This window comes from Eptatretus burgeri, chromosome 3 (assembly GCF_056783735.1).
Source record: "Eptatretus burgeri isolate ZD-2024b chromosome 3, Ebu_testis_v1, whole genome shotgun sequence".
Lineage (NCBI taxonomy): Eukaryota > Metazoa > Chordata > Myxini > Myxiniformes > Myxinidae > Eptatretus > Eptatretus burgeri.
Window position 1 is genome coordinate 145,495,045 of NC_140963.1, and position 13,520 is coordinate 145,508,564.

The 13,520-nt window shown below is 42.6% G+C and overlaps 1 protein-coding gene across 19 annotated transcripts in view; it reads right to left on the minus strand.

Annotated features, from left to right (window-relative positions):
- Positions 1 to 13,520, minus strand: part of RAPGEF4 (Rap guanine nucleotide exchange factor 4) — a 342,806-nt gene that overhangs the window by 100,848 nt on the left and 228,438 nt on the right. For all 19 annotated transcript variants that reach the window (XM_085876078.1, XM_085876076.1, XM_085876077.1 and 16 more), the window contains one exon: positions 10,183 to 10,271. In XM_085876078.1, the coding sequence (XP_085732204.1) occupies positions 10,183 to 10,271 (89 nt within the window). The remainder of the gene's footprint in view (positions 1 to 10,182; positions 10,272 to 13,520) is intronic.

A 13,520-nucleotide genomic window follows, 5' to 3' on the forward strand; every position in this document is an offset into this window, starting at 1 on the left:
CTGCCGTCTCAGGGGCTATATCGCCAGCTAGTTCGGCACAGGTCTCAGGTCATGTGCCTCGGATCACAACACCAAAGTACCCGTGCCTTGCCAGTTGGGAATATACACCCCGGCTACAGACTGGGTTTGATCAGAGACCGAGCGAAGTCTGCCGCAGTCCGTAACCAGTTTGGTTTTAAATACAAATCGAGCGATTGTTCTTCAGCGCGACACAAATAAATTCAGGGCGGCAAATTTCGTATAAATAAGCCAGATTTAATGGGGAAACATCGAGGAACACAACACAAGCAAAGCATTCATGATACCGTTAGAATTCATCGATAACCCGTCCTTATCTAGGGAGCTACGGATACGGGTTTCGCAGGGGGGCCCTAACAAAATAAGCCTTAGGCCTGGACAACATGCATACAAGACACGGAGTACTTGGTGGTGCCTCATGCACGAGAGGAAAGGAGTGAAAGACACGAATGCGGCTCGTGACAAGCCGATATCGCCGGATTCGAGCACCCAGCCCAAGCATGCAGCGTGGCAAGATGGCGGCGACGTACTCCTATCGGCACAGCTCACGCACGCAGCCTCGGTGCGTCCAGCCCCTGTGAGGTCGACGGCACAAGAGAGAAAGATCCAGTGTGTGTTCCAGCTGGTTTTTCACAAGGTCCAGTATGCAAATACAGGCCTGGCCTGTGCACCAGATTAGGCCAAATCTAGGTGTTGGACTCTGTTCTTTCTCCCTGCACAGCTCGATCATGTCTTTTCATCCCATCGATCCACCTGCAGTCAGAGGCTTTGTGGTTGGACTCAGGATGAACCTGGGGATGACCTGCATGCTGGATCCATGGCCAAGGAGGAACAGCTGGTCAAGACACTCCTCATAAAGCAGATCGCAGACAGGACAAAGCAGTTCCTCTTGCCTTTCGGGGCGGGCTTTTCGGACCACTTCCGGGGACACGTGATTGGTCCATCGTTTGAGTTTGCAGCAGCTCTCCGCCAATGGGTTGCTGGCATGTCTTGTTGACTGACTCTGTCAGGGCGCTAGGTGGGGGCTGGTTAGGAGGGGGGAAGGAAAACAAGAAGGCGCCTCTCGGTACACCACCACTGTATGAACACTGGACCACCTGCTACACCTTCCGACACACATGTAACGTCCGATTACCAAACAACCTGGCTAAGCATGCATTTAAGGGGGGATGTGGGCTAATCCTATATTTAATAACCCACTAAGGGCCCATTTCCGCAACAATATTACGTACTGTATTGTTTCCTTCCTCGTGCCATTCACTAATTAAATGCAACTCTTGTTGGGGTAAATTATAGCTGTGGTGGTTCTCCTGGGGTGATTAAGAAATACCTGTTGAGGGCCGATTGTCCACAGTTATCAACACCACAAATCCGGAAAGCATCACACATCATGCTCACTCAGCCTCATGAGCACATGATGTGTGATGCCTAATCGGTGCAAAACTGGGTAGATTCAGACTTCCAATCTGTAGCTGTATTGCGGTATTTAGACGTGAGATCCAGTGGGGAAGACCCTAAAACGGTTGACCATGATGGTCATATTGTGACGACTTGCCAGATTCGAACCGAGGAACTGGGCAACTGCAACATTGGTGTCAGTTGAGTGGTATTAGGACCATGAGAAACCATTGCCTCAAAGCGAAATTGCGGAGTGCACGAATTGGTATTTAAATTTAATCAGTTATGGATAAGTAAAGTTTGCAAAACCTGGAAGGTGCGCACTGGACGGATGCCACAGTGGCTCCGGTAGAAATGTAACTACATGAACCTTTAGGGAGCATGGTGATGTCACCCTTACTACCCAGAAGTCCCCATCAGTTACCCAGATGCCACCCTTTGAACAAGCAATAGGATGCAGCAGGCCTGAGTCATCACAGCAGTAGAAGGATGACCAGGCGTTAATGGACATGCTCACCCGAATGATGGCAAAGTTGGAGACTGGTCAAACTGAGGCCAAGGCTAATGGTGACAAATCTGGAGGCAAAAATTGACGAGGGCCAAGCCGAGCTGCGACAAATGGTGGGAGACATGGCAGGTGTGCAGGACTCCTGCACACGCGCTGCGAGTAGAAAATGGCGATTGGTCAGGCCAGCATGATAGAGGGGATTAAGGCCACACGTAGGGCTGGCAGGGGATTAGTGAAACAGAGGGCAGTTAGGAGAGTAAGTGAGAGAGCACCAGTAAGGGAGAATGAAAATTAAATTGAACAAGAGACAGAGATAGCGGCGAGAGTCGAGATTTTGTTAAAAACCCTACATTGAACACCTCCTCAACCATTTCTCGGACATGCATTTAGCGATGTTGTTTAAACTTGGCACACAGATAAGGAATGATGGCTTACATATGCACATCATTCTTTTTCATCAGATCCAAGATAGCTGACTAGCGGCCATTTTAGTTGTAAAAAAAAAAAAACCCAACCTTGAACACGTCCTCAACCATTTCTTGGACATGCATTTACCGATGTTGTTTAAACTTGGCACACAGATAATGAATGATGGCTTACATATGTATGTCATTCTTTTTCGACATCAGATCCAATGTGGCCAACTGGTGGCAATTTTAGTTGAAAAAATATCCGATGTTGAACACACCCAACAATTTCTTGGACATGCCTTTACCGATGTTGTTCAAACTTGGCATACAGATAAAGAATGATGGCTGATATGACCATGTCATTTTCTTTCCACATCAGATCCAAGATGGCCGACTGGCTGCCATTTTCTTACTTAAATGTGTCCCCAACCATTTCTCAGACATGTATGATCCGATTTTGTACAAACTTGGCACAAGCACAGTGCATAATGGCATACACTTGCATCTCACTGTATTTTGAGATCTGATCAAAGATGGCCGACTGGTAGACTGGCAGCAAAATTAGTTGTACCCAAGTATGGGCTTGCCCTTTAACTCCGGACAGCAAAATTACTAAAACAACGGGGGCTGTAACATTTTATGTCTTTTTTACTTGTGTTAACTCTAATTCACCACCTGACTTCATTTTTAGCTCACCGGGAACATATCTCCAGGAAGCTTATGGGATGGCACATCGCCCGTCTGTCCGTCCACGCCTACATGCAACTTCTTTTCTGAAACTACATCGATGATTTCGATTAAACTTTACTTCAACATTCATCACCGTGTATGTACAAAAAGTTTGATTAGGGCATTAACTCGGCCCTATGGGGGTCTACAGGGGTTGCCCCCCAAAGAGGTATTTGCCTTCTCCTCTGAAACTAAACATACACTTTTGATGAAACTTGACCACAACCTTCATCACCCGTTCATGCCATTAAAAAAGTAGGGGTATAAGGGGGGGTTGCTCCCTAAAATATGCATTTGCATTATCCTCTGAAACGACACGCAAAATTTTAATGAACCTTGACCACAACCTTCATCACCCATAACGTACAAAAATTTATCGACCACATCAAAATCTGCACTCATTAACGGGGTCTATGGGGGTGGCGAGGGTGGGTGTTGACCCACCTCACAAATAGGTATTTGCTCTCGCCTCCAAAACCACACACACAATTTCAATGAAACTTGATCACAATGTTTTCCCAAAAATGCATGGAGGACTGCAATGCCAGACATGAGATCAGAGCCATATCCCTGGACATATCACGTGCTTTTGACACAGTCTGGCATCCCACCCTGCTGACCAAGCTTTCTTCCTATGGTATACAAGGCAATCTCCACTAATGGCTCACAGACTTCCTCTCCAGTCGCAGCCATCCTGTGGCCTTTCATGTAGTTCTCTCATCTCCTCTTCCTGTCCAGGCTGGAGTTCATCAAGGAACTCCTCTTTCTTTTTGTGGTTTTCATCAATGTTCTTTCTGACTAACTTGGAAAATCCTCTTTATCTATTTGCTGATGACTCCACCCTCTGCCATACCATCTGTCATCCATCAGATGAGCAAGCAGCAGGTTTTTCACTCTCTGCAAATCTGGATAAAATCACAAGGTGGTCCAACACGTGCAAACATGTCTTTCAATCCTGACAAATCTCACTCTCTCATGATGTCTCTCTGAAAGGACCATCTGGAACCCCCCCCCCCCCCTCGCCCTATCTATTTGCTAATCAATCCTCTTGAAGAAGTCCTTTCCTTCAAGCTTCTGGGTCTCACTATCTGCCATAATCTTTCCTGGGAAAGCCACATTTCCAACCTGGCCTCCAGAGCCAGTCGCCGACTGAGCATCCTCCGTCATGCAAAGTCGTTCCTTTGCACACCTGAGCTCCTGACCACAAACAAAGTTTTCATCTGCAGCCTGATGGAGTACTGCTCTCCTCTCTGGGCTGGTGCTCCCACCTCTCACCTTTCTCTGCTTCACGTTGTGGAAACCAAGATATTTAGGATCATTGGTATCTACTGCAATGAAGCTGAGTCTTTGAATCTCTCACTCTTGCATCGCAGGCAGATCGGTGGTCTTTATGTCTTCTCCCATCTCCTCTCCAGCCTGCACCCCCCCGGCTCTATCTGAGATATGTCACCCCCCCCCCCAGCTCTGTCTGAGATATGTCTCAGACATCAGCTTTTATCAAGCTGACAGAGGCCAGGTGGTGTATCACAGATAGTTGTTGAACAAGTGAATAGAAACTGAGAAGTATGCAAAGAACCTTTTTTAAGCCTCGGTGCCATTGAAAAAGGTATCGAATTATCTGCCAAAACACCAAGCAGCATTGCCTGAAATAAAATCAGAAACAATGAAGCACTTACTGACCAATAATAGCTGTTTAAAAAATAAATCTGAGGCGTTACCAGTGGTTACATTTAGTTAAATTAACTTAAATAATAACTGCATAACTTTCATGCTATCATTCCCATGCTTCACATCATCAATTATTTTTGGTCTGAAAAACAATAAGCTTAATTACATGCAAAACGAGCAAGGCATAACAAAATTAACTCCTCGTGCATGGAGTTGATAAATATTTTGTCTTTAAAAATTTTTTCTAACTCTAATCAATAAAGACAAATCACGCGGATTATCAGTCACAATCGAGTTGATAAATATTTTCTGATTTAAAAAAATTATTATTCAATAGAGATCATGCTGCTCATGCAAAGTTACAAAACATATCAGTCATCCTTATTTTTAAGACCATAATTAAATAATTTAGTGTCATTATTAAAAGTTTTGCAGATCATGCAAAATATCAAACATTTTCTTCACGTATCACAAGATTAACGACGTGGTCTACTATTGGCAATGCTAGTCATGGCGGGTCCTTTCTTTCGATGATCTAGTCCAGTGGTTCCCAACCTTTTCCATGCCCCACACCCCTAGGAAACGTTCGATTAATGTTCGCACCCCCTACAAAAGTAATATCACATTTGAAGATGAAGAAGTCTAATTTATAATTTTTGAACCACAAATTGAACCACATACAATACTGTGGGTGAACAAATTGAAGTTAAAAAATAATCTTTTAACTCAGTGCATAAAATGCAAATATAAATTGAGCAATTAGATTCTAATTTATTCAGATAAAATTGTAAACAGTAAAATCAATCCCAATTGTGAACATAAAATTCAATGACTTCTTTGCTCCTGCTTCTCATTCACGATTTTGTCAAAACGTTGAACTTTCTTGCTGACTGCGATCCGTAGGTCTGCCTGTGGATTCAGGCGATTCCTAGATTTTGTCTTGATTGACAAAAGAGAACTGAATCCACATTCACACAAGTATGTTGTTGCGAATGGAATGAGGACACGGAGTGCTTTTCCACCAAGTCTTGGGAACATATACAGTAATGCACACCAAAACTCCTCCAAAGTCTTGCTTTCAAATTACATTTCAAGAGTTGGATTTGTCCGCAAATCAATAAGATCTTCCTTCAGCTCATTTTCTCCAAATTATAGGAGTATGGATTCATGGCCCATTCTTCTGAAATCTTCAGGTCTCCAGCAGCAAAATATCTATCAAACGATTCTGACAGCATTTCCAAATGAGCCACAATTTCTTCACGCACAGTAGGAGTTATGGATCCAGCATCAACCATCTTATAGTGAAGGAAAATTTGAGAGACTGCCTCTTTCCACCCTTCGACGCCAAAGATGTAACTTTTCTTTGAAGGAATTCAACTTTTCAGAAGCCTTCAATATGTTAAATCCCTTTTCCTTGAAGAGAAATACTCAAGTCATTCATAAGAGTTAAAATGTCAGCTAAGTAAGCCAGCATTTGGGTGAATTCCTGTGATTCCAATGCCCCAACCAGATCACATTCACGCTCCTCCAGAAAAATTTTGATTTCTTCCCGCAGTTCAAAGAAGCGGGTTAAAGCTTGTCCTAGTGACAACCAACGGACTTCTGTGTGGAAAAGCAAAACTGAATGCTCACAACCCAGATCCTTACAAAATGATTTGAAGATGCGATGGTTCAAAGCTCTCCCCCTGGTCCAGTTGATGATCTTCACACAAGTATCAAGGACTTTCTTCAAATTTGGAGGCAATGTTTTTGATGCCAAAGCATGCCGATGAAAAAAACAATGGGTAACTTGCAAGTCTGGAATCTCCTTTTTCATCAATGCAGAAAATCCAGATTTATTTCCAAGCATTGCAGGTGGCCCATCAGTGCACACAGAACCAATGACTTTGATATCTAAATCATGCTTGGAAAAGAAGTCTTTCACCAGCTGCATCACATCCTTTGCAGTTGTGTTTTTTGGCAGATCTTTACAAAACAAGAAATCTTCCTTCACAGCACCATCATTGACATACCTCATGAATGTGATGACTTGAGTACAACTGGAGACGTCAGTTGACTCATCCAACTGAATAGAGATTTTAAAAGGACTAGCTCTGACATCTGAGATGACTTGGTCCAAAATACCTTCACTCAAATCACTGATTCGGTTGTGAATGACATTATTTGATTAGGGCACCTGTTCAAATTTTTTTTCTTGCTTCTTTGCCCAGGATAATTGTTTCCATTTCCATTTCCAGTGTACATGGCTTGATGAGATCTTCTGCAATTGTATGGGGCTTCTTGGATTTCGCCACTCTATATGCCACTTAGTATGAAGCAAGAAGTAGTGGTTTTTCAAAAGAAACGAAACCTAATTTTGAAAGAGTTCTTGTGAATCAAAATGAGCCCTTTTGATTTTCATATCTTATGCCTACAGTATAGGCATAATGATGTACAATGATTATGTCAGATGTTGCGTTATAATGATTTTAAAAGCAATACTCTGACAATCAGTTACTTTACTTATATGTTAATTCTGTTATTCTCTCCTTTTGATTAAATACTCGTAAACGAGATTACTATCTACGCAACACAACCACCTACTACCACTTCTCAAAGCACACTGGCAGCTGGCTGAGTGATGACTGGTGACTCAAGGACACAAGACACTCTTTGTCGCACCCCGTGAAATTCCATCTCGCACCCATAGGGGGTACGGGCACCCCAGGTTGGGAACCCCTGATCTAGTCGATCACATAAGCAAGATTTACTCCGTATGGTGTCACCTTCTTCAGAGTGGCGCTGAATGACCCAGCAATTTAATAGTTTGTCTTCCATGATTCTCATTGCCGGATATGCTTTTTGGAAGACGAATGATTGTGGAATGCTTTGAAACCTCGGCCGCCATCGTCAATCGTATCATCGCACCACGTGCACAACGATTTTCTGGGTTTGTCTAATTTCTCATAAAGTCGCCAGAAAGTGAGTTTACAGACTTCTTGTTCACAAGAGTAACGGCTTCTTTCTCCATCCATTCCCAAGGAAACTTATTCTTAATTCCCTTATCCATTTTCTTGATTTGTGAATCTTTCCTCTCGACGATCACCATTTTGATGTCTGCTGGTTTAGGTGAGGAGACGTTTGATTGTCCCGTCAAGCCAATCTGGTCCAATGAAAGATGGGATTTCTTCACAAGTCAAGGTTATTCGAAAATTCAGTTATAAACAGAAACGAAAGATGATTTAAGATTGGAGATGGAAATTTAACTGTGAAAAAAATCGGATTTTCACAAAAAAAAATCGGAAAAAATCACATCCCTGCTGGGGACACAGTGGACAAACCGACGCAAAACACACCTCTGGTGCAAATGGAAAAAAAAACTGGATGGTGCAAACGGCTCGATAAGGTGAGCAACAAACAACACTCAATCCAAAACACCACATCCACATGTGCACACCACCCAACGAGAGACCCAACACTCGCACAACCAACACCTCTTCATGCCGAATCCAGACATGAAACCAGCCGTGTTCGTGCCCCGGAAACACAAACACAAAACAACAACAATCGCACATACGTGCTCACTTACACACACACACACACAACACCAGATCACGTGTAAGTAAAAAAAAAAGAGCAGATCACCCCTTCAATGATGTGATTTGACGTATATTTTGCTTACGCAAAATTAAATTTAAAAAAATACTCCTCCATTTGGCCACGAATACCAGCATGTGACTGGAAAAGATCAGTGCGGACACGTGCCGAGGCTCGTGTTGTGCCTGAGGAAGCCAGCTGAGGAGCTGGTGAAATGTCGCATGAGACCGGGTCTGCTCTCACTTTTTTGCTCAAATTTGTGGCGTCGATATAGTTGTTTTTTTTACTTTTGGTTGGAAGCACCTTCTTCTTAGTTAAGGATGTATGAATACACTACATGGCCAAAAGTATGCAGACACCCCTTCTAATTAGTAGAGTCGACTATTTCAGCCACATCCATTGCTGATAGGTGTATAAAACCAAGCACACAGCCATAAAATCTCCATAGACAAACATTGGCAGTAGAATGGGCCGTATTGAAGAGTTCAGTGACTTTCAACGTGGCACTGTCTTGCAAAGTTGAGTAGTTTGCTTGCAAAGTTTCAGGCTGCGACGTTTTATAGTTTTGGAGTTATGGAGGACACACACACACACACACACGGCAATAAAAACGATGTTAACCATGTGAAACCCCACAGAACGTTTACATCGGGAGAAAATAACTAGCATTGTAAGCACAACTTAAGGAACCAGGCATCAACACATACTAAGGTTTACGTACCAGGTGTCAATATTAAGGAACCATATCAACAACAGCACGATGAAGTACAGAACGAATGAAATATGGATTGCAAAATACGAGGGGAAAGTACAGCAAAGCACATTAAATCGATGGTAAAGTTAATGCAGAGATTGGTAAAGTCATCGTCTCCTGGAACATTTGATATTTTTTATTCATTCCAATCTCCGTTCTCAGCTTCGCTGTCTCCATAATCTAGTACGGGACTTTTGGCCTTTCCAGATTTTAATACTACATCATTCGGGGAAAACACAGAGTGTACATCAAGTTCTGCTTTAACCATGCAAGCTTGCAGGTTTTGAGAATTATATGTTTGTCCGTGGGTACACCTTGAACTTTTGAAATCGGCTTCAAATAACTTCTAAGAACTCGTCATTAAAAAGTCAAGCTTACAAAAAAAAAAAAACATATTTTATGTTGACTTGTGGATGATGAAGGCAGTACTGTAGTTGCGAACCACGTAGACCTACACTACATGTGTTGGCCAAGCGTATTGCTTGCTACTCAAGACTGCGTGACTGGTAACTGTATGCGAATGGCATGAGCATCTTTTGTAAGATTTGGTGCTGAAATCTCTCTCTAAAAGGGCAAGTATACTCACACATTGTTAAATTTGCACCTCTCTGCTGTAGAATTATTGAAGCGTGCCAAAATTTCCAATTTTACTGTAATTGCACATATCACAGAATTCAGGGGCACTGCGAGTGAAAGTGAAACTGTGTGCTCTCATGGCATCACTGATTACTTGATTTACCAAATAATCCTAAGATTAACCGGGAAGCTTGAAACTGCGACATCACGAAAACACTCATACACACATTCATAATCCAAATTTTCTTAACTGTGTTAAAAATATTGAAAAATAATTATTTTGCTCGGGAAGTCGTTGAGCTACTTTGTCCAAGTCATGATATTCGAACTTTTGTTCATAAAATATTGGTGAAAGGCTTGTTTTTATACATTTGAAATAAACACCAACCATGCCTTGTGTCAACAAAATAATCAGAAATGACATGTTCATCGTGAAATGGCTTGAGATGCATGAGACATTTTAAAAAGGAGTTTCAAAACAAATGCAGAATATTATAATTTGATGGTTCAAGTATTATTGTTTAAAAGACCTAATTTGCTCTTACACTTTGTCTTTTAGCTTCTCCAACTGAGTCTTGTCTTCTTTGAGACCAGGAAAGTTTCGCATATCATCTGTGACTGATACATACAGGTCCTAAAAGGAAAAGTGCACATGTCAGACATCGTATTTTATAGTTGGGTGAATTTTGATCTGTGATATAATCAATGAGAAAATCTCGGGATTAAATAAGGTATTTGGGAGAGTTTTGAAATGACAAATGGGGAAAAAACAACAGATCAATAAAAGCCCAGGCATGAAAAGGTAATCTGCCCATTAAGTCTGCATTGGATCAACATGGAAACAAGAGCATTTAACAACCAACTGTTATGGAACACTTTGACCACACAGTGCACAGATTTCATGAACAATAGAGATGCCCAAGCACAGTTGAACCTTCACAAAGACAGCAAATACAAGAAAAAAATGGAGGGGAAAAAAATGAAAAGTGATACAAGCAAGTTACTGGTCAACTCCATGGAGTTACTGGTCAACTCCGACTCTCCCAATGATAGGGAAACCCTTACAGCGAAGGACAAGCCCAAGCACAACCTAACCTGCCTACCGATCACAACCATTTCCACCTGTATTCTCATGATCTAAAGGTACCTCGTATCAAATTCATTATTTGTAACATGTGCAAGTCTAACTCCCATTTAATTCTGCATTTTACACAAAAACTGTAACTCCTCTGGAATGCATACACAAGTATGTTCTTCCAGCAATCCGCTCCTGGTTAAACTTACACAATCCAGGTTTACTGTAACCTCCACTCTTTTGTTACCTCCAGCACCGAAGGTGAAGGAGGTTATGTTTGTTTTCACTCCTTTCTGTCTGTTTGTCTGTCTGTTTGTGCACAGGATATCTCAAAAAGTTGGGCGACAGGTTGGGCGTGTGGCAAGGACGAGATGATTAGATTTTGGTGAAGATCTGGATCCGGATTCGACTACTAGAATTTTTAAGTGATTCTTCGCCATTGAGAGAGAGGGCCAAAAACGATATAGTTCTGTATTGCATGATATTTCAAACATGTATTTGACCCGATATGTTCTCGTGGATCAGGCATTACGTGGCGGAGGTATGTGCTCCACCAAGTGCCCTTCTAGTTTATTTTGCTTTCATTTGTGCAACTGCCTTCAATCACAATCATCACTCCAGGACAGCAAATTAGGCCAGGCAGCACCAAGTCACATCATCCCAGACCTCTACCAATTATATTTTCTACCCACAACAACCCTCTTATTTTAAAGTTACCATATTTCTTCCCCTGCCCTCTCTTCTCTTTTCCTGTTCCTTCGTTCTCTTGTTCCTTCTTTCTCAAAATTTCTCACATTCTTTGTTTCTTTGTCATTCCAAACATTTGTTTGATTTTGTGAAACATCCCATGTCACTTGTAATGATTGATCCTTCTCTGCGCTCCTCTTGCTGCTTCAGATTATTGTCCTCTTCAAGTCCATCTCTGGCCTGATTGTTTTCAAACATACAATCAAGTGTCACCATTGGTCTTATCTGCAATCTGCCACCTGCCTTATAGACTGGTCCATAATCTCAATGGCTCCAGAAAACAACAATTCCATTCTCCAGAAACACAATAAATTCTCTTTCGCTAATTATTTCCTGTAGGTTTCCAGTTGCCCTGTTAAATATTTTGACTCTGATGTGTTATGGAGAGGCAATCGCTGGAATGATGTTATAGAAAGGTAATCACCCCCCTCCCCACCACCCGCCCCGTCAACACCCCTCCTCCACACTCTCACCTCTTTTCAAACTTCTATCTTTTCCTGCCCGATAGTTTGCTTCTGTATCTATCTTGTCCACCCCGTGCATCCTCCCCTTCCCCTCATTCCTTCCCACACCCATAATCTGTCTAAATCTCCCTCCATTGTGTTCCTCAACCCTGCTGTTGGTGTGTTTCTCCCTCTCTTTCTGCTGTTTATTTTGTTCTGTTATGTCCTCATCCATTGTATATTACATCCCGATATATTCTCGCTCCTCCACGAGCCTTGACTTTGTCCACAAAAAAAAATGCAGTTTGTATTTTCCATTGAGAACGCATACTCTTCAGGTGAGAACCTATTGATGGTCTCCCCTGCCTTTTCCTTAACCAATGTGTGCATATCCTAAGAAGAGCGAGAGCACATCATCAAGCTTATCTGAGGACAATCTTCTCAAGCCTCTCACTATTCTCAAATGCCTGGTCGCAATTGGTCGTCCACCACCCATGGTACTTCTACCTGTTCTGTCCCTTCATTCCTGTAGTATGAAATCAGGCTGGAAAATTGCTCATAAAAAGCTGATTGTTTCATACTGTGCTTGCAGAAACGGCCAAGATTTCCAATCCCACGTTTTTCCTGTCCACACGTCACTCAACACCCAGCCCCTCCCCCACCCTCTCTCCCGAATCATCACCCTTTTTCAATTATAAGATGCTACTGACTGCATATGAGAACTTCTCTTTCACTCAGCTTGAGAAGTTCCCAATAAATCTGAGCATCTTTTCAGCTCCCATATTTGATATTTGACTTCTAATCACCAAAATCAGTGTTTCTGCTTGATGTTCTAATTTTTATGTGATCTTCTGAAAGTCCTCAGATGGTTGCTTGCCTTCATCTTTGAAAGTTGCACTTCATCACCCTATCCATAAGAAGGGTGCCAAGACTGATCTCCTGAATGACATTAAAAAAAAGCCTGCCCTCCAACATAAGCAATAAATATAATCTATCATTGCTGCAGAACTCAACTGTCATTTCTTCTGCAGCTCTCCGATTTCTGTCCTGGCTCATAGTCCATTGAAGACAAGTTTTTTTTTGTATACGTAGTTGAGGTTCCTGGACGAGCAACAACACAGAATGGATCAGGAAATAACGTGACAAAAGGAACAGCAGAAGGGGGAAAAATATATGGAGATGGACAAACAAGGGATGTAGGAAATGATGAGTAGGGGAGAATGTAAGGGGGGGTGCACAACATAAATGCAGAACCCCAATTTTTGGAGGGCGGGGATGGTTTAACGAGTCTAGAAAATCATGGTTTTGGATGGGGGATGATCTGAGGTGGTGGTGGTGAACAGATGTCTTGAAGACCTGGAGGGAAGAATGAGTTTGGAGAGAGAGAAAGAGAGAGAAGAGAAAGACAGGAAGAGAGAGAGGGAGGAAGAGAGAGGGGCAAGAGAGAGGGGGGGAGAGAGGAAGAGAGAGAGGGGGAAAGCGAGAGAGGAAGAGGGAAAGAGAGAGGAAGAGAGCGAGGAAGAGAGAGAGAGGGGCGAGCAACAGAGAGAGGGGAAGAGAGAGACAGGAAGAAAGAGAGGATGGGGAGAAGAGAGAGACAGAGAGGAAGGGCGAGGAG